The sequence below is a fragment of the Pipistrellus hanaki genome (genome assembly GCF_964339955.1).
Source record: "Pipistrellus hanaki genome assembly, chromosome: 4".
Lineage (NCBI taxonomy): Eukaryota > Metazoa > Chordata > Mammalia > Chiroptera > Vespertilionidae > Pipistrellus > Pipistrellus hanaki.
Genome location: NC_140506.1, coordinates 77,656,507 through 77,680,051, shown reverse-complemented (window position 1 = coordinate 77,680,051; position 23,545 = coordinate 77,656,507). Strand labels below are relative to the sequence as shown.

Sequence of the window (23,545 nt, the reverse complement as noted above, 5' to 3'; positions counted from 1 at the left end):
GAACTCTATGTCCAGTCGTTTTTTTTCCTCCATTTCTTTTGTTTGTGATCTATTTTGTTGTCTCGGCATTTTCGCAGCTTCCCTGATGGGGCGGGATTTTAGCCCCGCCCTATGCGGCTCCTGAGTCTCAGTATTCCCCAGGGTCCTTCAGTACTCGCTGCAAGCACCTCTGAGAGAAAGGTGCCCTCGATTTTCGCCTGCTACCAAACAGTCTAGGCTCTCCCCCACTGAGCCTGGAACTGGGGTTCAGTTCAGTTGGAAGTGGGGTTGAAAGTGGTGTTCAGAGCAGTCCGGAGCTTTTGTCTCCTTTTGGCCAGGGCAACCCCGCGGCACAGCCAACCGTCCCTTCTCTGTGCGCAATGTGCGTGCCTCTGGGACCTCCTTTCTCTGCTCCCCTGGGTTTCCGCCTTACAGCCCAGCTCCCTCTGTGTGAGCCTAGGTCCTCGGGGTCTGGCCTAGAACTGGGGTTCAGAGCAGTCGGAACTGGGGCTCAGCACAGTCCGGAGACCCTGTCTCCTTCCCCCCAGGGCAATCTAGGAGCAGAGTCAACAGTCCGTCCTCTGCGAGCAATGTGCGTGCCTCCGGGACCTCCTTTCGCCGCTCCCCTGGGGTTCCGCCTCACTGCCCAGGCTCCCTCTGTTTGAGCCTGGGTCCCCAGGATCTGGCCTAGAACTGGGGTTCAGCGCTGTTGGGTCTGGGGTTCAGCACAGTCGGAGCTTTTATCTCCTTCCCGCTAGGGAACGCCAGCCAGGCACTCAGCCTCCCCCTCCTCTCCGGCTCTGTCCTCTCCGTGCACGCCGCGTGTCTCCGTACCTTAGGCTTTTACAGCTCCTCCGCGCTTCCTTCTGGTTTTCTCCTTGCTTCTCGTTGTAGAATTTCCAGTCAGTCGACTTTCCCGTAGTTCTGGGTAATGTCCATTTTATATTTTAGTTGTATTTTATTGAAATTGTTGTGGGCGGCTGCGGCTAGGTGTTTACCTGTGTAGCCATCTTGGATTCTCCACAAGGAAATGATTTTGATTTTGAAAAATGTTAAAAGTGTAAAAAGTATAAATGATTGCCCTGGCCGGTATGGTTCAGTGGTTAGAACGTCAGCCTGCATACTGGAGGGTCACAGTTTTAATTCCCAGTCAAGAGCATGTACCTGGATTGCAGGTCCAATCCCTTGCTCTGGTGGAGGCATGTGTGGGAGGCAACCAATTGTTGTGCCTCTCTCTCTCTCTCTCTCTCTCTCTCTCTCTCTCTCTCTCTCTCTCTCTCCTCTTTCTCCTCTCTCTCAGTCTCTTCCCATCCCTCCTCCCTTCCACTCTTTAGAAATCAATGGGAAAAATATCCTCACCATTCAGGTGAGGACTTTTAAAAAAAGTATTAATGATAGACATGGAATACTGTTTAAAGTACACATGCTTCAGATATGTAGCTGAAAGATACTTTCCATTCTTTAATTGTATCTAGGTGCTGCCTGCTTCTTTGTTACGAAGGTCAGTCACAGCTATTGAGTGCTTTCTAGGAAAGGATTCTAAGGCTGACAGGAAAATGGCTTTAAGAAAATTCGGTGTCGGTGATTTTTGTATAGTACTGTACAAAAGTGGGTTCTGCTGACCTCTTGTGGGTATTTTGTAGAATAATACTTTTGGTTTTTTGTACTCCAGTGCAGGTATAGTACTTTGTTCAACATCAGCTTTAGGCAACCGAAGTGGGAAACAGAGAAAAACAAAAGCATCTAAACAATGAAAACGAAGTCCTTTTATGTTTCCAATAAGAGGTCTTATGAATGTTTAAAAGTTTTTTAAGATTGTTCTGGCCGGTATGGCTCAATTGGCTGAGCATCATCCTGATCACTGAGAGGTCACCGGTTTGATTCTCGGTCAGGGCACATACTCAGGTTGTGGATTTGATCCCATATCGTTTTCTCTCTCTCTCCCCTTTTCCCCCCTCTCTTTAAAAAAAAATAAAAAATTAAAGATCAAATTAATCCTTGCAGATAGTAACAGATCCAGGCATACAGAGAGTTCATAATGAAAAGTGCTCTCCAGGGAATCTCTTAACTAATTCTATTTTAGTTCCTCTGATGGTTATTTCTTTAACCTTCTTGTGCTATATTTCTAGATTTTTCAATTTTAGATAAAAGTTATTCCTTATATTAGTTGGTTCACACAAACGTTCCTCAGATCGCAGTTAATATTGTGCCCACATCATAGTCAGTACAGGTTAGTTGGCTCTCCTTAAAGCTGTACCACCTCAATTTCTTTATTCTGGGTTCACATTTGATTGATTCATATTTGGCTGGGTATAGAAGACTGTGTCAAAATTTTTTCTTTACAGCTTTGAAGGCATCACTTCATTGTTTTCTACCAAGAAGGGTTGCTGATGACATATTGAAGATGACTTGACTTTTTAAATTTTGTTTTTGGAAGCTTTTAGAATCAGATCTTAAATGAGAGGATGTTTAGGTTGGATCTTTTCGTAGTCATCATGCTGGACTCTTGGGGTCTTAGGTGTGTTTTTTTTTTGGGGGGGGCCTCTTTCGTTTTGAGGATTTGTTTGCATTAATTCTGCTAATATTTCTAGGGTAAATTTTTTTTCTGTTTTTGTGGTCTAACTGCTATTGGATGGATGTTGGAGCTTTTGGATGGTCTTCTCTGTCTCAAACCTTTTCTCTCATACTTTTTTTGTAACTTTTTATTTTCATTCTGTTCTTAGATTTTAATTTCAAATCCTTTTTGAATGTTAATTAATTATATATTAATTAAAAATTCTATTTTGCTCAATTTTTATAACATTTTATTCATAATTTAGCAATATAGTTTAATGAATTCTGTTTTCTGTTTCCTTAATTACCTGCTTTCTCAGTTTTTCTGCTGCTGGTTCTTCTCTTTCCTGCTTCTTATTCTCATCATGTTCTTGGTGATCCATAGTTTTTCTGTTCATATTTAAGACAGAATGATGGGGTAATTGGTGTGGATTTTCTCTATTACTCTGTGAACAGATTTGTTTCTTAAAATTGTAAATTCTCACTGGATGCTCTGTGAGAATTGGCCCCACATGACCCTCTAATAACCACCTCTTTTTTTTTCTTCTTTTTTTTTTCTTTTAGTAAAACTCCTTGGAAGTGTTGTGTTTGTGATCTCCAATTTCTCCTGTTTTTCTTGAACCACTTCAGTTAGGCTTGCATGCCCCAACATGCTCCCTGTGATTTCCATTTTGCTTATTAATTCTCAGTCTTCATCTTACTTGACCTATTAGCTGCTTGACTACTTCTTTCTTCTTAAAGTGCTTTCTTCCTTCAACTTTCAGGTCATTGTTCTCTAGGTTCTCCTCCTACTTTTTGGGGTTAGTCTTCCTCACTATTTGTTGATTTCTCCGCATCTCCTTGGCCTATAAAGATAGAAGTGTCCCAGGGTACATAAATAGCCTTGAGACTGTTTTTCTCTCTCTCTGCATTCACTTTGCTTTGTAAGGGATCTTGTTTCTAGAGCTTTAAATTCTACTAGATAGAGTTTGGCAAACTTTTTCTGTAAAGGGCTAGATTAAAAAAAAGGTATATTTTTATTCATTTTAGAGAGAGGAAGAGAAAGGGAGAGAGAGATAGAACCATCAGTAATGAGAGAATGGTTGATTGGTTGGCTCTTGCATGCTCCTCACTGTGGATTGAGCTCCCAACCCAGGCATGTGCCCTAACTGGGAATGGAATCGTGACCTCCTAGTTCAAATCCATGCTCAACCACTGAGCCACACCAGCCAGGCAGTATTTGTGTTTTTGATGACAAATGTCAGTCACTGGAAATGTTTTTCATAAGAAATGCTTCAGGGGTAAATGAAGACAGTATTTTGTTTATTTAGCTTACTGAAGGCTGATTTTTTTTTTTTCTTTTTCCCTATTAGGAATTTGCAACAATTCTTGCTGAAGCTGTTACCTCCCTATATCTGCCTGTGGCAATTATTAATCTGAAAGAATATGATCCAGATGATAATCTAGTAGAAGAGGTGGGTAATTGTTTCATTTTTTCCTCCGTCAAAACTCACATTTAAATGACCTGTGTTCTGAGATAAATAGAATCTTCAGAATAAATTTAATTTTCATTCTAAGAGATTTCAGTTGGTTGAGCTTTCGGTGTGAGGCAGAGGTGTTGAATGTGTGGGGGGCTATGCAGATTCTGAAGTGGGTGGAGCCTGTCCCTCTGGTGTGTTAGAATCTACTGGGGCGGGGGTAAGGTGGAGAAGCTGGGCAGTTTCAAATTCCCAAAGCCCTCCTGCTTCGAATCTCATAATCAAGGAGGATTGTTATTGCTGGCACTGTGCCAGGCATGTGAGCCATGTGTAAGCCTACCGAAAGGTCAGGAGCCACTTGGGTAGCAGAAGTATGGGCTTTAGAGTTAGAGAAATCTCTTACTAGTTGTGTACCTTCCTACATTATTTAATGTCTGTGAGAGTTTAATTTCTTCATCTGAGAAATGCCCTCGCTCTCCTCTAGTCCTACCCAGTTAGGGAAGTTTGCCTGATAATAGTTGTTCTCAAAATGTGGTCCTGAACCAGCAGTATCAGCCTGGGGGCATGTTAGATCCTAGCCCAGTCCCGCTGACCCAAAGTCTGGCTGCAGGGACTGTGTTAACAAGTGCCCAAGATGATTCTGAAGCAGCTGGAGTTAGAGAAGCACTTACAGCATGGGTGGACAAACTTTTTCCATAGAGGGCTAGATAGTAAACATCTTCAGCTTTGTGGGCCATGCAGCTACAGTTCTGCCTTTGAGGTACAAATCAGCCATAGACAGTATATAACAAATGAGTATGACTGTGTTCCAATAAAACTTTATTGACAAAAACAGGTAGCAAGTTGGATTGGGCCTGTAGGCAAGAGGTTGCCAGCCCCTTCTTAGTGTGTAAACTTCTAACTATACTTGCCCATTGTTTCGCCGCTTTCCCCCCCAGAAAACACTGTAATGCAAACGAGTGAGCTCAAATCTGTGCTAAATTGTTTGTGAAAAATTATTAGCAAATTTGATAATAATTGTAAGGGGTTACTTGTAACTTTATGACTTGGAACTGTTACAAGAAACATTCAAGCAGATGAAATAGTTTGACTAGCATTTTGTTCCCCCATGTAGATGATGGTGCCAAGTTTATGTTTAAAAGTTTTATTGCTTTAAATTTTCAGGTAGCTTTTTAGAGATCTTAGTGTATTTTTCTGACTGACTTATACGCTGAGTGGCCAGATTATTATGTTTTCTGAATACATAATTTGGCCACTCTGTGTGTGTGTGTGTGTGTGTGTGTGTGTGTGTGTGTGTATTTTAGAGGCCCGGTGCATTAATTCGTGCAGGGGTGGGGGTTTGGCCAGCCTGGCCAGGGGGAGAGGACATGCGTGGTTGGTTGGCCTGCCTGCTGGTCAAACTCCTGGTTGAGAGGACAATTTGCTTATTAGCCTTCTATTATATAGGATATAGACTGAGTGGTCAGATTATTATGCGTTCAGAGATCATAATAATCTGGCCACTCAGTGTAGTTTGTTTCCAACATGACAAATTGGATATGATTGGAATTGGGAGTCTGAGAAATGGAATGGAGTAAAGGAGGAAGGGCAGCAGGCGGTATGTTGGCGAGGGACTGGGTTTTCTTCCCTGTACAGGTGTCCTTGTTTTCCTTCACCTTTGAAAAAGATTGTTTATGAAAGCACCCTTTGTCCTCAGAAATTAGTATGATAGGAATGTCAACACTTAAAAGTTTTTCTTCTTGAATATTTTTCTGAAATAATTACTTTCTTGGTTAGGTTACTAGTAAAAATGTTTGTGCCTTCCTGGTTGCTACATATACCGATGGCCGACCAACTGAGAGTGCAGAGTGGTTCTGCAAATGGTTAGAGGAAGCATCCAATGATTTTCGATTTGGCAAAACTTACCTGAAGGGTATGAGATATGCGGTGTTTGGCCTGGGAAATTCTGTCTATGCGAGCCACTTCAACAAGGTAGGTGCAAGGTAGAGATCTATGCTGAATTATAAGGATAAATTCTCTTAGTTGGCAAAATTTAACACACACATACATACACATATGTATGTGCATGTGAAATAATCCACAAACTTTGGTACTTATTGTGTTATTTCTTTATATCTGGGAATTGCTACACATATGTATCCAATCCTGGTATACAGGCTCTCAGTAAGCTTTTATTGATTACATTTTTCCTGAATAAAATAAATGAATATGCCAGCTATTATCTAGTGTCTTACGGGCCTGGATTTGTAGGCTTTGAGTCCAGCCTTCTGTCCCCAGGTAGGACCTTGTGGATGGAATTATTACATCAAGATGTATATTTACTCCATATTTTCAAAGCAATTAGACAAAGAGTGATAAAATTCAGATGTGTAAGTATTTTGTTTAATGCCTTCCCACTCAGGAAGTCTGTTAAGCTTTTAAACTTTTAGCTGTGCCTGATAGCCCCTGTTCCTCAGCCTCATTGCTTCATATTGCACTACAATAAATTTCTGAGTTTATGAAATTATGGGTCTTGCTAAATGGACTCCATGTGCCCATTGTTATTAAATGGGCTTTTGCCCCATAGACTTGATTATATTTTGGAATAAATTTGTTTTGCTAATTAGTTATTTTATTCTGACATTATTTAGAATAGTGGTTTTCAATTATTTTTAAGGTATTAACTCTTAGTTTACTAAGAAGGTTTGTCCCTTTATTAAAGAAAACCTTTTGCAGAATCTTATAATGTATCAACTGCAGCCCTAGTGCCCTTGTGGGTTATGGCTGGGGACAGAGGGCCCGGAGCAGTTGGCTAAGCAGTTCCCTCTTCCCAGCAGCAGCAGGGGTTCCACAGGATACTCCAGGCTGATTTATATTGTGTTTTTAGCTCATCCATTTTTCCTGCAGGTTGGCAAGAATGTTGATAAGTGGCTCTGGATGCTCGGTGCTCATCGCGTGATGACTCGAGGGGAGGGAGACTGCAATGTTGTTAAAAGCAAACATGGCAGCATTGAAGCCGACTTCAGAGCTTGGAAGACCAAGTTTATCTCCCAGCTCCAGGTGCTTTGTAAAGGAGAGAAGAAATCCTGTGATGGCAATTGCAAGAAAGGCAAATGTGAATCTAATCAGCCTACCTCAGAGGAAATGGAGCTAGGATCTCATACTCAGGATGGATTGCATCAGAGAGACCCTGAGGTGTGTAGCCTGTGTGTCCATGTCTCTGCTTTCCTCCTGTGTTTGGAGATGCTAAACCTCACCTCTGCACTGAAAAACTATTCTTTTTTTTTTTTTTTAAATATATTTTATTGATTTTGTACAGAGAGGAAGGGAGAGCGATAGAGAGCTAGAAACATTGATGAGAGAGAGTCATCGATCAGCTGCCTCTTGCACAACCCCTACTGGGGATATGCCCGCAACCAAGGTACATGCCCTTGACCGGAATTGAACCCGGGACCCTTCAGTCCCCAAGCCAACGCTCTATCCAATGAGCCAAACCAGTCTCGGCCTGAGAAACTATTTATTTGGCTACTGGTTGGGAGGAAGATCTGAAACCCATTTGGGGGTGTTTTAGAGAGTGTGGTTTTAGAGAGTATTGTGCTTTCTGGTATCTCTTCTGTAATGGTTGCATTACTAGAGTCAAATAGGTTTCTACCACAATTTGCAGGTTAGGAAACAGGGCACCAGAGGAATTAAATATGTCCTGGCCTGAGCTCTTATCTTTTTTTTATCATCAAACCACATACTCCTCCTGACTGCTCTTATTCAATGACTATTAGTCACTCTAACTTAAAGGCTGTAAGTCATCCTAGATTCATCTCTTTCATCCCTTCTAAATATTTCTCTTTCTTCTTTATTCAGATTTCCCCGAGTTCATTGAAGGCCATGTCTTTAGGCTGTATCACAGCTGTTGTGCGTTGGCCACCTGTCACTGGTGTCATTCAGTGACAACTTTACATTCTGACTTTCATTGTCTTACTCTCCACACTGTTCCTGTTATTATTCTTTGTGGCTAGTCATGCATGTTGATGATTTAGCTAACAACCTGCTCATGGCCTCTCACTTCCGTGGTCACCTCTGAAATTGCATGTTCTTGTCACCCAAATTCTAACCTTTTCCTGGTGCTTCTACTTAAAATTCTTTTGATCTTATACATTTTTCACTGGCTAGTGAAAAATACTTGTTTTACTTCTGTCCTTACCCAATTTAGATTGTATACTTATTCTTTTATAAACATCTTCGGTTGCCTTGCCTTCCACTCTATTTTACAACACAATTGGCTGAACTCCAAGCCATGCTGAAACCTGCTGTGTGCCTTCTCCATTGCCTGCTGCTTGCTGTTTGACCACAGATTTATGACCACATATTCAAGTATGAATTAAGAACTTCCCAACAGTCTCCTGCATCCTCTTGTAAGTTCCCTTTCTCACTATCCAAGACGACTGTTTAATACCTCTTTCTGCCTACCGCTTCCTCCAGCTTTCAGATGGAGCCATCAGAAAAGAATTCTTTTAGAGCCCTTGCCTTATCTACAAATCCTCACCATCTTTTCTGTCCCAGAAGACAGATATCTGGGTTTTTCAAAGGCCAATTTCTGTGCATGCTTTGGAATCAAGGACTTTGGTTCCTTTGTTATTGCATTTCTCTCTCCTGAATTGTTCATCTTTTCCTCTCAACTATCGATAGATCATTCCCATCTATACTAATAAAAGGGTAATATGCTAATTAGACCAGATAGACCAGATGTCTTCCAGATGTCCTTCCAGACAAAGTCGCGGGTATGAGGGTTGAGTTGGGCTGGCAGCCGGCAGTGGCAGCAGCATTAGGGTGATGGGGACGGCTCCTTCCCCTGATGGGCTGGCTGCCTCCTGCAGAGAGAGGCCAGAGGGGAGCGGGCCTAAGTAGTTAGTAGGACATCTCCTGAGGGTTCCCAGACTGTGAGAGGGGGCAGGCTGAGCTGAGGGGACCTCCCCTTTCCCCCAGTGCATGAGTTTTCATGCACTGGGCCTCTAATAAATATATAAATATGCTCTGGAATCACCTATGTTTAAACAAAGAGAAGTAAACAACAAATATTTTCTTTATTCTGTCTTTCAGCTGCTGTTTCATTTTTCTGTTCTCTTTTTCTAGTCAGTCTTTTTGCTAATTTTCCCCTACAATTTGCTTTGAATATATTTTAAAACTTTTTAAAATACTGAGGTAAAATTCACATAACAAAATTATCATTTTAAGGTATATAATCCAGTGGTATTTAGTATATTCACAATTTTGTGCAACTTATATCAAGTTTCAATAGAAGAAAACCATGAAACGGGCACTCTTCCCTCCCTTCCCCCTACCCCTGACAACCTCCAGTTTGCTTTCTGTCTTTATGGACTTACTTATTCTGGATATTTCATACAAATGGAATAATACAATATGTGACCTCTTTTTGTCTGGCTTCTTTTACTTAACATGTTAAGTGTCCAGCCTGTTTTGTCTTCCGGACGGAAAGTATAGTGTCAGTCACCAGTGACTGACTGGGTGCTTAATGTGTTAATATAATGTTTTGGAGATTCATCCATGTTATACATGGATCAGTACTTCATTACTTTTTATGGCTGAATAATATCTCATTGTATGTATATATCACATTTTATTGATCCATTTATCTGTTGATAGACATTTTGATTATTCCTTTTGGCTATTGTGAATAAGGCTGCTATGGCATTCATATACATGTATTTGTGGCCCATGTAGTTTCTTTTGCACCTATTACTTCTGCTGTTGTTTCAGGAAACTATCCATAATTACTATGTAAATGATGGGCACCTTTAGATTTGACTGGAGGCTGGCTGGATTTGGCCTGTGGGTCATAGTTTGCTGACCTCTAGCCAAAAATATTTGATATCCATCCAGTGGCCTCAGAATTTGGGAGGGGGGAGTAGATGGTTTGCTACTTTGAGCAATATATTTCTAAAGCATTGATGTTCCAGGAGGAGGAGCCGTTTGAGAGTTCCAGTGAGGAAGAGTCTGGTACTGAGGACCACCAGAGTCTAACTTCTGTGGTTGACGTTGAAGACCTCGGCAACATTATGAATCATGTCAAGAAAGAAAAGGTAGTGTAATTTTGGGAAATAGTGAACTGGGATCCCTCAGTGAATTAACATCTAACATTCTGTATTAGTCCACCTGAGCTCATATCATAATTGGACAGTTTTATTTATTTGCCTCCTGTCTTGAGAGTTTTATACTTCTTTGTACTTTTACATGAACTCTGTGAAAGTCTTCCCTCTTGGTCCTGTGAAAATGAATTTGTAGTAGGATAGGCAGAAGATTTTTAGGACAAGGACTGAGGAAAGGCTAGGGGGGACTTCATTCATTGTGTAGCTGGAGATGACAGGATGACTGCATGGTAAGACTGACTAGTGTTAGGATTTCAAGTGGAGCTCTTGTGTATAGTTGCCTTCCTGTTTTACAGACTGAGCACGTTGGACTTAGGAATGATGGCGGCTCAGTCTGCAGGTGTTGAGATCCGCATGGGTGGAGGCCCTAAGAATCTAGGAAATGTTAGTGTGAGTTGTCATTGTCTCAGTGACTAAACGAATGCGAGAATGTAGGAATTTGGGCAGATTCCAGTGATCTAAAATTGAAATAACATAAAATATACAATTATATAAAAACATAAAATCTCAATTTATGTGTGAGTTTTGGGAAATGAGAATATTCTAAACTAAAAATGTATCAAGTGCAGAAGTTTTAGAAACAAAATAAGTAAAACTATGGAAAAGTCCAAGAAAATCAATCATAAAATTAATACAAACTCAAATGAAGAGATTTAATAAGGTAGGATATCATAGGTAAAAAGTAAAAAAGATTTTTGTATTTCCAAACAATAACCAGTTAGAACTTGTCACGGAAGAAAGACCACAAAAAAATAAATGACTGCCGAAACCGGTTTGGCTCAGTGGTAGAGCGTCGGTCTGCGGACTGAAGGTTCCCAGGTTCGATTCCGGTCAGGGGCATGTACATTGGTTGCGGGCACATCCCCGGTGGGGGGTGTGCAGGAGGCAGCTGGTCGATGTTTCTCTCTCATCAACGTTTCTAGCTCTCTATCTCTCTCCCTTCCTCTCTGTAAAAAATCAATAAAATATATTAAAAAAAATAACTACATAGAAATACGTTAAAAAAATATATCCTAATTCCATGTGAGGAAAACTTTAAAACATTTCTGAAAGATATGGCAGTGCCCTGAACAAGTGGGAAGACATCTTGTTTTTGGGTATGATGACTCAGTACTGCAAAGATGTCAGGTTCTTTTAAGTTAATACATAGGTATGATGCAATTCATTTAAAATTTCAATAATTTTTTTTCTTGGAAATAGACTGGTTGATTCATATGGAAAAATAAACATGCAAGAACAGCTAGGAGAACCTTGTGGGGAAAGTATTAATAAGAAAGGCCAGATCTATCAGATATTGAGTCTTACTCCAAGACTTCTGGTACTAGCTCCTGATGAGACAGACCGACCAAGGAACAGTAAAATTCTAGGAATAGACCCAGGTATATTCAGAAATTGCGTATATGAGAAAGGTGACATCTCTTCCCTAGTGTGAAAATATACTTTAAAAATAAATGATGTTGACAACTACAATAGATACTAGTTGTGAAAAGAAGAAACTGGCTCTGTACTTATACATACTTCACATACAGGTATTTGACTCTAATTGGTCAGAGATCTAAATGTTGAAGAAATTATATATAAATAGTAGAATTTGATGCACTATTTTTTAAATTAGAGAAAGGTTTTCAATCTGATTCAAAATCCAGAAGCTATGAAATATTGAATTTACCAGTGATTTTTATAAAGATTTATAAACAAAATCAAAAGACAAATGATAAAGTGAGGGAAAATATTTGAATTAAAAAAAAGACGACCTAGACCTAATAGAAAAAATGGCAAAAACATGAATAGGTAAGTCTCAGAAAAAGCTCTACAAATAGACTTAAAAACATATGAAAAAAGTGCTCAAATTAAAACTGCAGTGACCTACATTTCTCACCTAGCAAAATAACAAAAATTCAAAAATTGGGCAGCACACACAATTGGTGAGGGCTCTGGGAAATAGGCGCTCTCACCTTGCCAAGGGGGGGGGGGGGGTCCAGAATTATATAACATGTTTGGAGTGCCCTCTGGCATTCTTGACCAAATGTGCACACATTTACCCATGATCCAGCAGGCCCAGTTGTATGAATTTGCCTTGAAGATAAATCTTCACAAATGCAAAACAGTATCTGCACAAGGGTATGCCTCACAGCATATATACCAAACAACTGTCGGATATTGAAGAAAGCATGGTATATCCCCAAAATACAATATTGTTGTACAGTTGTGAAACATAAGGTGTATCCTTATCATTAATATAAAAATGTGTCAAATATCTAAAAGCCTGACAGATGTTAGAATGAGAAGTAAGTTTGCTTAGACATTTTAACTTGGGTTATTAGTATATGTTTTTCTAGAGTAGATTAGTCTGTTTCAGGTTTTCTACTGTTATAACTAGCATAGGTCTAGACCATCTTTTAAAAATATGTTAATATTTTCTTAGGTTATATTTTCCTAAAGTTGATATACTAGATTAAAACAAATGTATAATTTTATGGCCCTTGATTAAAATGCTCAGTAATTTTCAGTGGTAAAACTGTCTTAAGACAGAATAGATTTCAGTGCATGAGATAACTGATATAGATAGATTTCTGGATTTTCCCACAAGATTTAGAAAATATATTTAAAGCTTTATTTGTAGTGAATGAAGAACTTGGAATAGTCCCCCCCCCCCCCCCCAACTCTATTGAGGTATAATTGACAAAAAATGTATATATTTAGGTTGTACAGCATGATGTTCATTGTGAAATGATTGTCACAATCAAATTAACATATCCATCACCTCATAGTTACCTTTTTTTGTGTGTGTCTTGAGAACACTTAAGATCTAATCTCAACAAATTTCAAATATACACTAAGAGTTTGGAATAATATGTGGGTTCTTTTTTTATTGTTTAAAGTATTACAAATAGTAATACATATATCTCCTTCCTCCCCCCCTCCCCAATTGACTTCCCCCAACCTCCCCTACTCCCTGGCACATGCCCTCATCCCCCTCCTAGTGTCTTGCGTCCAGTGGTTATGCTTATATGCATGCATACAAGTCCTTTGATTGATCTCTTACCTCCCCCCAAACCTCCCCAGCTTTCCCACTGTCGTTTGACAGTCTGTTCGATGCTTCTCTGTCTCTGTATCTATTTTTGTTCATCAGTTTATAATGTTCTTTATTGTCTATAAATGAATTAGATCATGTGGTATTTTTCTTTCACTGACTGGCTTATTTCACTTTTTCTTTGCTTATTTATCTTATGTCCATTAGAGGGCACTGAAGAAAAGTACTAAAGAAAAATTTGGATAGCCTTGTAAAGTATTGTTTGAAATGAAGTGATTTTGAAATGTGTGAACTTTAAGAAGTTGGATTAGCCCGGCTGTCATGGCTCAGTGGTTGAGCTTCGACCTATGAACCAGGAGGTAATGGATGCCGGTCAGGGCACATACCCAGGTTGCGGGGTTCCCTGTGTGGGGCATGTAGGAGGCAGCCGATCAGTGAGTCTCTGTCATCATTGATATTTTTATCTCTCTCTTTCCCTTCCTCTGAAATTAATAAAATATATATTTTAAAAAAAAGAAGTTGGTTTATGACATTTCAGGTGACTAAAAAAAAAAAAAATCTTTTATAAAACCATTAGATCTTGGATAAAATATATGTATTTTTTCCAATTTCATTATGATTTGAAAATAAGCCACTCATTTTTGTTTTACATTATTGTTTGGTTATGGCAGAGTTTCCAAATATTTCTTGTGTTTTTGTTATATAGTATTAGACGTAGTATAGTAAACTCAGTGATGGATGTTATTACTGCTTTCTTTGGGGATCGTTCTCACTTATTCCTGAGCTCTTTCAGCCGATCATTGTTGTGTAGTACACTAAATTTCCTCAGTTGTTACTATAGAGGAAGCTCTAGTACTAAAAGCTCTAGGGCCAAAGTACTCCTATTATAAGACCTCTTTTTGAATAATACTACTTTAATGGAGTTACACTGTCTTAGCTTGTGGTCTCTTGGCGAGTTATTTCATTCTCTGTGCTTCAGTTTTCTCATCTCTAAAGTGGGACCAAATAATGGCAACTGCCTTTTCAAGTTTTTATGAAGATTGTCTCACCAATGGTCTTCGGCACCAATTCCACACCAACAGGAACCCCCAGTTTGGAGTGTAGTGAAGAAGGAAACTTTATTCAATGCAAACAGCTCAATCATGATACCACTCAATTATGAACAGCATAGCTATGGAACAGCACAGCTGTGAGGTGGCCTCAGGGGAGGTCTCTTTCTGACACCTCTGCTCTAGCCCATTCTGCTCTGCCTTGGTCTGCCCTCTCTGATCCTGTAAGATGTCTTTGGTGTTTTTGCTCCAGTGGGGAAACGTAGTCTTTAGTCTTGGGGGGAAAGGGAAAGTGCGCTACCAGAATCAGAGAGGAACTGACTTATGTAGAGAGAAGTCCCTGCTTCTGGTCTCTGCTTGGTCTGTCCTCATGGAAATGAGGACTCCAAATTCTCACTGTTTAATTGGTTCACAAAATACTGTCAGAATGGATTGCTCTGATTGGTTGGTGAAGATGTTAATGATATAGCTGGGTAGCTCTGATTGAATGGTGAAAGTCTTAGTCTATTATTTGAAATATGATTCCAGAAACTCCTTTTTAAAGATTGGCTCACATTGCAGGAACACAGTGCAGGCAGGCAGTTCAGTGTGGAAGGCAGCCTACTTAGTGCGTGCATACACACACACACTCACACATATACACACACATACACATATATATTCTAATATGCAAAGTGTCCTCTCAGGAAACTGGGAGTTTGATCATCACTATGACGTGCACTGACCACCCGGGGATGGTGCAGAATGAAGAAAGGCCCGGGCCAGAGGTCCCCAGCCAGTAGCTGGGAAGGGAGGCCTTGATTGGCAGCCATAAGGCCCCGTTTGGCCCTGATTGCTGGCCAGGCCTAGGGACCCTACCCATGCACATGCACAAATTTTGTGCACTGGACCTCTAGTTATAATTGTAAGAAGATGCCTTCAAATGAGCTAGATATGGTTCAACTAGTATACCACCATGATCTACCTTCTTCCCTTGGTAGTAAGGTGTACGACTAATTCTAGAGCTGAAAGGAATTTGAAGGGTGGGAGTGATGTTCAAGCACAAGAGAGCTGGAGTTTGAAACATTGGAAAGCTAGGAAGACATGCAGAGGGGATGGTGTGCTAGGCAGCATATCATGTTTAGGGAATTAAGTAGTTTTGTGTGTGTAGAGGTGAATGGGGATGGGATGTGTTGGGAGGTGAAATGGAGAAGTAAGGTGAGGGCAGGGTTCTGGAGGTCTTTTATGTTCTGTCATGGGCATGTGAGATTTATCCTAAAGGCAATGGGACACAGTGTGTTCATTTGATTGAATAGGATGAGTGTGTTGAGTTGTGGGGATGGAGGGAGTTCCAGTGTGTAGGTTCGGAGTATTAGGAGAAATCAGAGTACACATTGGGTTATCTCATTCAGTCCTCAACATGACCCTGATATCTGTACTATTACCATCCTCACTTTACCGTTTCACAGGGTAAGAAGCAGGCGTGGAGAACTGTAGCATTTGTTCAAAGTCAGAGGGCTGGCTGGTAAGTGGTGGGAATCCAGCCTAGACTCATCTCTGTTTCATGCCCCTTGGCTGCCTCTCCAGGTAGTTCCCAGAAGGGAAGTTAGAAGAATTCAGGTAGAGAACAGTGAGTCAGGAAGAGCCTGATAATTCTTAGGCTGTTTATCTTTTCTTTCATGTTATGATTGTAAATGTAAAGGGGATTGCTATTTTTTTTCTGCAGTAAGTAAATATTGTTAAGCGCTCCTCACAGCATGTTCTGGTTAAGCAGACAGGCAGTGATATCAGTATCATTAGTATTGGAAATAAATGGTGAGTGCTTGGTAATTACTCACTAGAGAAACATTTGCATTTACAAAAGGATTTCAGTGTTTCCAGTTCTGATTATAAAGTTGCATAAGACTGCAGTGGAACAACATGAAGCTAGTTCTTTCATAATTATTTTTAAGGTTTCCAGTGTTTAACTCACACAGAAACAAAAGGTGACATCCATTCAACTCCAGGACACTGCCTTTAAATCAGCCTACTCAGCTGTGGCCTGTGCAGGCTGTCTTAATAGTAAATTCCTTAAGTCAGGCTATCCAAAATAGAATCATTGGGCCAGAGGAAAACCGTTTTAGAGCTCTTGACACGCCTGGTCAAGCTGCTTTGCAAAAAGTTCACACAGCATCCTTAAAATCTAGTATACACAAAAAGCTTTGAGTCCTGTTGAAAACTGGTCATTTAAAAACTGAGCTCTGACAAGTGAGTGGTATATGGGGGATTTGTTTATTAGGCAAATAGGATTCTGCAGAAATGGGGTTAAATTGCAGCAGGTGGGGTTTTAATTACCCCTGAGGAAGACTTTAATATCGAAAGTTTCGAGATCTAGAATGAGTTACTAAAAGAAGTGAGCTCTGTTTTTCTAGAGCTAGAAATACCTGTCTAGTAGTTTTGAGGCATTTATTCCTTTATTTGGCCAATATGTACTGAATGTTTACCCTGTGCTACTATGGCTTCAGACTAGATAGGCTGACTGTAGAGAAAAATGACCTGGGGATTCTGTATCCAACATCTGTTCAAATTAGTAAGGAAAGGGATCACCTGATGGTAAACAAGGATCAATAAAAAGAAACAGATTTAAACAAATAATCAGAAACTTTCCCACCCCTGCAGAAGAAATGTGTGCTTTGGTAATGAAAATATTTTTTTGTTGCAAAAACCTGTTTGGCATTGTCCAGCTGTTATCTGAGAAAAATGTGTCTTCTACTGTTGCTAGTTAGATTGAGGTATCGCTGGCATAAGCATTTCCTTTTTGCATGTTGGAAAACAGTAGCTTGGAGAGGGATTTTTTCTTTCAAGGCAAGTGTTACAGGTTTGAGAGTTGTTGGAGACAGGCAGACCATTTAGTTTGGCTGTTGCAGTTGTCTAGTAGAAGAAATCAAGGCTTTGGGCAACATTGGTGTCATTGCAGATGGGGAGAACAAGTATGTTGGGAATTAAAACCGTGTTAAATGAGAGGGAGGAATAAAGGTTAAATGAGAGGGAGGAATAAAGGTTGCCCAATTCTGGGCTCTTCATTTATTTCTGTTTAGGCTATGTAACAGCTATCTATATATATGAAAGTCTAAGTGACCGTTATGATCAGAAAGACTATACGACTGGCTGGCAGCTATGATGTGCACTGACAGCCTCGAATCTGGTTCACCCATACTCCGGACCCAGACAGGAGGGAGTAGGGAACCCAATACCTTATGGAATCAGCCGTTGCTTAGCGTGCTATTGGGGCCCTGACAGCCCCAAGTCTGGTTCACCTGCACCCAGATCCAGACAGGAGGGAGGAGGGAGCCCAATTTCTTGTAGAATTGGCCGTTAGTGCCGAAACCGGTTTGGCTCTGGTAGAGCGTCGGTCTGTGGACTGAAAGGTCCCAGGTTCCATTCCTGTCAGGGGCATGTACGTTGGTTGCGGGCACATCCCCAGTAGGGGGTGTGCAAGAGGCAGCTGGTCGATGTTTCTCTCTCATCGACGTTTCTAGCTCTCTATCTCTCTCCCTTCCTCTCTGTGAAAAACCAATAAAATATATTAAAAAAAAGAAAAAAGAATTGGCTTAGTTAGTTAGTTTGCTGCTGAGGCCAACGTCCCATAGTCCCTCTCCCCCACCAGCGCGCCCCCCACCCCTCCCATCTGCCCTGATGTGGAGGGGCTGGCTGGCCAACCTCCTGTGGTTCCTTCTGCCAGCTGGCCACCTTCACCCCCACCCCCATCCCCTGATTGGCCCCAATTTCCAGTCAGGCTGAGGGATCCCACCCATGCACTGGACCTCTAGTAAAAAAATAAAAATACATAGGCCCTACATAGTTATATTGTTATATTCTAGGCAAACAGTGAACCATGTCTGCAGCTAGATTAGAATTAGAATTTGAATGGTGCGTTGCATTTCCTTTGGGGGTGTTATGAACCATTGTATTTCACTTTAGAAATGAAGTTGATGTTACATATGGAAGATAGGCCCAAACTGGCATAGAGGCCAAGAATGATAAATGTTGTTTATCCTTAACGCTCAAGCCTCTTAATAATTGCCTTTGATCTCTTTCAATATAAACTTTGTGTGTAAAGTATTGAATCTGGAGTAGTTATACTCACATTTTATAATAGACAATTTCTCTAGTGATGGGGCATGGATGATGTTCCATTGCCATTCTTTGAAGAGTACATTATATTCATTACATAATATAATGAAGTTTGTTGTTTGTGTTCTCAACCACAAGAGGGTGTTTGTAGAGTTCTGAGCACAGTGGTCAGAGGCCAATGTCATGGATTGGCTCCAATTTTGGGTTTATGTGGCCTTTGTGGTAAGCAAATAAACTGAGTGATGTTTTGTGGTGACAGTGGCTTTCAAGAGTAAATACTGCCACCTTTCAATTCTTGCATCGTTAGTAGCGACTTACAGTAACTGCTGTGGAATTATTTCAGACATTTAAATGTGGTCAAGGACAAGGTTGTTTCTTTTAGCTCCACTGCAAGTCTTTCTTTTTAGCTCACTTCTTTGATTTTAGATCTGAAATAGACTTATAAAAAGCCAAAGGACTCTTTTTTAAAACATATACCTTAAAATAACTGGATCCTTTTAATTTATCAAACATGTGTCAGACAGATCTATATATATAAAAGCCAAGTGTCTGACCATTCGACTGCACTGGCATGCACTGACCACCAGGGGGAAGACACTCCAACTGGTAGGTTAGCTTGCAGCTGGGGTTCCATGGATCCAGACTGGGTGAGATTGACCAGACATGCCCTGGAGCCAACCTCTGGTGGTACCCCTCCACCCTGCCCACCTTTAAAAGGTTTCTTCTAATTAATTTCCTTTCAATGTGCACAAATCTGTGCACTGGGCTTATTTTTATAATAGGTAAGAACAGATAATGTTTGTTTATAAGTTCAATTCCATCTGGAAATATGTAGTTGAGAACTCTACTAACAGAAGCAAAATTTCTCTTAACTTTGCATTTAGATTATATTTAGCAGTTTGGAATGCTAACTTTTAGGACAGAAAGAATTAACTGCGTTTGTTTCTCATTTGGTACACTTTATTCTAAAGCACTTTTTCACTGAATTCCTACTTTAGAGTAAGTCCCTGAGGTAACAGAGAAGGTAGAGATGTTAGCTCTGAATTTCATCTGTTTACCTTTCTCTATTAAAACAAATATTTAGTATGTTCCGTATTTTATGTATAGAGAACACTGAACATTCACAAAAGTAGACAGAATGATAGACTGAATCCCTATCGTCTGTTGCTCAGCTTCAACCATGGACTGTCCTCTCTTCTGTATTAGTTTGATTTAGATCTCAGACATCTTGTCATCTGTGAGTTGTTTTCATTTTTAGGTGGAAAGAGTATTATTGTGAGTTCTGCTCACTGATTCACTGGGGGCTGGACATTAAAAAGGGCAGTCTAGGGCTTGGTGGTAGGGCTGCTGTCAAGGGGAATTATTTTGAATTTCTGCAGTTTTTATTAAAATCTGATGAGTGTTGCCTTTAAAGTATAGCACAGACTTTGTGTATTGTCTGAAAATATTAATTTGCTCTTTAACATCTTTCAAAAAGACATTGCTATAACTTAAAAAAATGTAAATGTACATATACTAAGATTTAAAAAGAGAGGAAAAGCCCATAAAAAAAACTGAATGAGGGTCACTTACAGAAACTACAAGACCTTATACAGTGGTCAGCAGTGTGCTGTGGAATTTTCTAGTGGTCGAAGTCAAAAGGAAACAATCCATTTTATCCTTCAGATTTCTTCCTCTTAGTGAAGACAAATTTTCCTCATGGGATCTTGTAAAGCAGCGTTTGCCACCCTTTCGGATCTCATGGACCATCAGTGGTCCGCAGACCACCGGTTAGCGACTGCTGTTCTAAAGGAGCTACTGGGGCATCAGGTGGAGGTTGTGGAGTAACTTGGTCTCTGAGCAGATGGTTGTCTGGGAAGCCCAGAGTTCTTTTTTTTTCTTTCTTTTTTAATAAATATATTTTATTGCTGGGACCGGTTTGGCTCAATGGATAGAACGTCGGCTTGGGGACTGAAGGGTCCCAGGTTCGATTCCGGTCAAGGGCATGTACCTTGGTTGCGGGCACATCTCCAGTAGGGGGTGTGCAAGAGGCAGCTGATCGATGTCTCTCTCTCATCGATGTTTCTAGCTCTCTATCCCTCTCTCACTTCCTCTCTGTGAAAAATCAATAATATATATATATATATATATATATATATATATATATATTCAATATATATATATATATATATTTAAATATATTTTATTGATTTTGTACAGAGAGAAAGGGAGAGATAGAGAGCTAGAAACATCGATGAGAGAGAGACATCGATCAGCTGCCTCTTGCACACCCCCTACTGGAGATGTGCCCGCAACCAAGGTACATGCCCTTGACGGGAATCGAACCCGGGACCTTTCAGTCCGCAGGCAGACGCTCTATCCACTGAGTCAAACCGGTTTCGGCCCAGAGTTCTTTTTTGACTTGTATTTGGGGTTTGCAGATTCAGTAACTGCAGTAGCTATAATTTATTGAACTCTATTATGTGTCAGGCATTGTGCCAGGTGATTTTAGTTCAATTAATCTTCAATCCATTCCTGCTCCATAGATACTACTTTCCCCCTTTTTCAGGTGAGGAAATTGAACCTCAGAGAAATAACTTGCTGAAATTATGTAGCGGTTTGTACTCAGTGTGCTAAAATATCTGACATGTAGATACATGCTTATTGATTTATGTTTTGTGGGTGTATGTAGCTATTTACAAAAAAAAGACTGGCTTGTCTTTAGATTATTGTCTGACTGAAAATGTGATCATTTTAGTGAGAACAGGGTTGTGGGGCCATGGTTCATGATGAATCTTTTTGTTCATGTTACCTGTTCATGATTGCTGTGCTGTTATTTTCATTGTGCATTACCATTTCTGGCTTTCACTCTTTTTTTATTTTAATGCAGGAAGAGAAAACTGGTTTGTTAAGGAACACTGTGAAGAGTGAAGACAGTGAAAGAAGAGCTATGATTACTCCTGCTCTCCGAGAAGCCCTTACCAAGCAAGGTGAAAGCCCTTAAGAATTGTTGTTATAATACTATGTTTTAAGCATTCTAATTTAATACCTGAAAGCAGAAGCATAAAATTGGGAGTGCCAGGGGGAAAGTAGGTGGTGAAGTCCCTCTCTAGCCCAGCGTCTGTGTTGCTGTGCCAGTTGTAGCTGTCTAGGGAGTCTTGTTTCTGTGGATCACTGTGTGTTGGCTGCCTGGGCCACCATATTCCTCTCTGCGTGATTTATTGGGATGTTAGCAACTCCGTGGCTCAGGTATACAGAAAGAAAATGCCATTACTGTCTTCTTTACAAATCATTGTTTATTCAGGGAAAAATTTTAAATACAGAAAAAAGAACATATTGATATTATGCTGGGTTTATTAGAAGTGTTTTATCTAGAAGTATATCTGGATTTTTATGGTTATACCTTATTAAAGAGGCTGTAGTCAAATGTACAAATAATATTGTTGAATTATATTTTTTATGGAAGAAAGACAAGAATTGGGAGTCAATAGACTGACTTTCTCCCCTCTCTCCTTCTTTAGTGAGAATCTTTTATATGATGGTTATGACGATGCAGAGAACGTAATACATTATCTCCCTCAAGGAGTTTTAGTCTTATTAGAGGAGACAGACAAGAATATACAGATTTTATATATAAATCTGTTTGTATATATAAAAGTATTAAATATACATAAATATTGTTATATATAAATATATAAATAAATATATTTGTCTTTTAATTTGGATATATGGACTATTTAAAGTGATTTTATGGTATGTTTAAATCTATCATGTTGCTGTTCATTTTCTGCTTGTCTCCTGTTCTTTGATTCTCTTTTTCCTGTTTTTCTGCTTTTTCGATTAATTTTTTAATAGTTCTGTTTTTGTTTTTAAATATATTTTTATTGATTTTAGAGAGGAAGGGAGAGAGAGAGAAAAATAGAAACATCAATGATGAGAGAGAATCATTAATCGGCTGCCTCCTGCACACCCCCACTGGGAATCAAGCCTGCAACACAAGCATGTGCCCTTGATGGGAATCAAACCTGGGACCCCTCTAGTCCATAGCCCAACGCCTTATCCATTGAGCCAAACCAGCCAGGGCAATAATTCTGTTTTATATCCTATGTTAGCTTGTTAGTTATTGTACTCTTTGTTATTTAGTGGTTACTTGAGGTTTTATCCTAGATCGCTTTATTGTACATAGTATGTCTTTGTGTGGTGGTACACCACTTCATGCAGAGCAACCTTCAATAGTATATTTTCTCCTCAACCTCTATGCAGTTGTTATCATATGTTTTACTTTTTACTTATAAACCCTATGCTAAAATTGTTATTATTTATTTTGGTTTAGTGAATATCTATTAAATATTTAAATAATTAGAAACAATTAATATGTTAACTTCTGTAGTTACCACTTTTGTTGCTTTTCATGCCTTTGTGTAGATCTGAGTTCTCTCTGATAGCTTTTCCTTCTGCCTGAAGGACTTATTTAAGCATTTCTTGTAGTGTAGGTTTGTTGGTGAAGACATTTCAGCTTTTGTATATCTTTTTTTTTTTTTTTTTTAAATATATATATTTTATTAATTTTCCACAGAGAGGAAGGGAGAGGGATAGAGAGCTAGAAATGTTGATGAGAAAGAAACATCGACCAGCTGCCTCTTGCACACCCCCCACTGGGGATGTGCCCGCAACCAATGTACATGCCCTTGACTGGAATCGAACCTGGGACCTTTCAGTCCCCAGACCGACGCTCTATCCACTGAGCCAAACCGGTTTCGGCAGCTTTTGTATATCTTAAAAAGACTTTATTTTGCTTTCATTTTTGAAGGATATTTCTGATGGATATAGAATTGTAGGTTGACAGCTTTTTTCCTGTCATGTTGTTCCACTGTTTGTTTACATTGCTTCTGATGAGGGCTCTGTAGTCATCTTCTATTTGAATCTCTGAATGTAATGTTTTTAACCCCTGGCTATTTGTAAGATTTTCTCTTAATTACTGATTTTGAGCAATTTCATTTTAGTGTATCTCAGTGTAGGGTTTTTTTTTTCTTTATTTTTTTCTTTTTTTTTCTTTTTTTTCTTCTCATGTTTCTTTTACTTGGGATTTGTTGAACCACTTGGTTCTGGATTTATAGTTTTAAATTTGGACAAATTTTGGCTGTTATTTCTTTAAATATTTTTTGTCACTTCTCTCTCCTCTTCTTTGGGCATTCTAATTACTTATATCATAGGCCACTTGAAATTGACCCACAGCTCACTGATGCTTATTTTCATATTAAA

The 23,545-nt window shown here is 39.7% G+C and overlaps 1 protein-coding gene across 2 annotated transcripts in view; it reads left to right on the top strand.

The window, feature by feature from the left end:
- The window catches only part of LOC311620946 (S-adenosyl-L-methionine-dependent tRNA 4-demethylwyosine synthase TYW1), a 103,199-nt gene that overhangs the window by 4,264 nt on the left and 75,390 nt on the right, over positions 1-23,545 (top strand). For both annotated transcript variants that reach the window (XM_084880689.1, XM_084880688.1), the window contains 5 exons: positions 3,885-3,986; positions 5,766-5,960; positions 6,876-7,163; positions 9,941-10,063; positions 21,174-21,273. In XM_084880689.1, the coding sequence (XP_084736815.1) occupies positions 3,885-3,986; positions 5,766-5,960; positions 6,876-7,163; positions 9,941-10,063; positions 21,174-21,273 (808 nt within the window). The remainder of the gene's footprint in view (positions 1-3,884; positions 3,987-5,765; positions 5,961-6,875; positions 7,164-9,940; positions 10,064-21,173; positions 21,274-23,545) is intronic.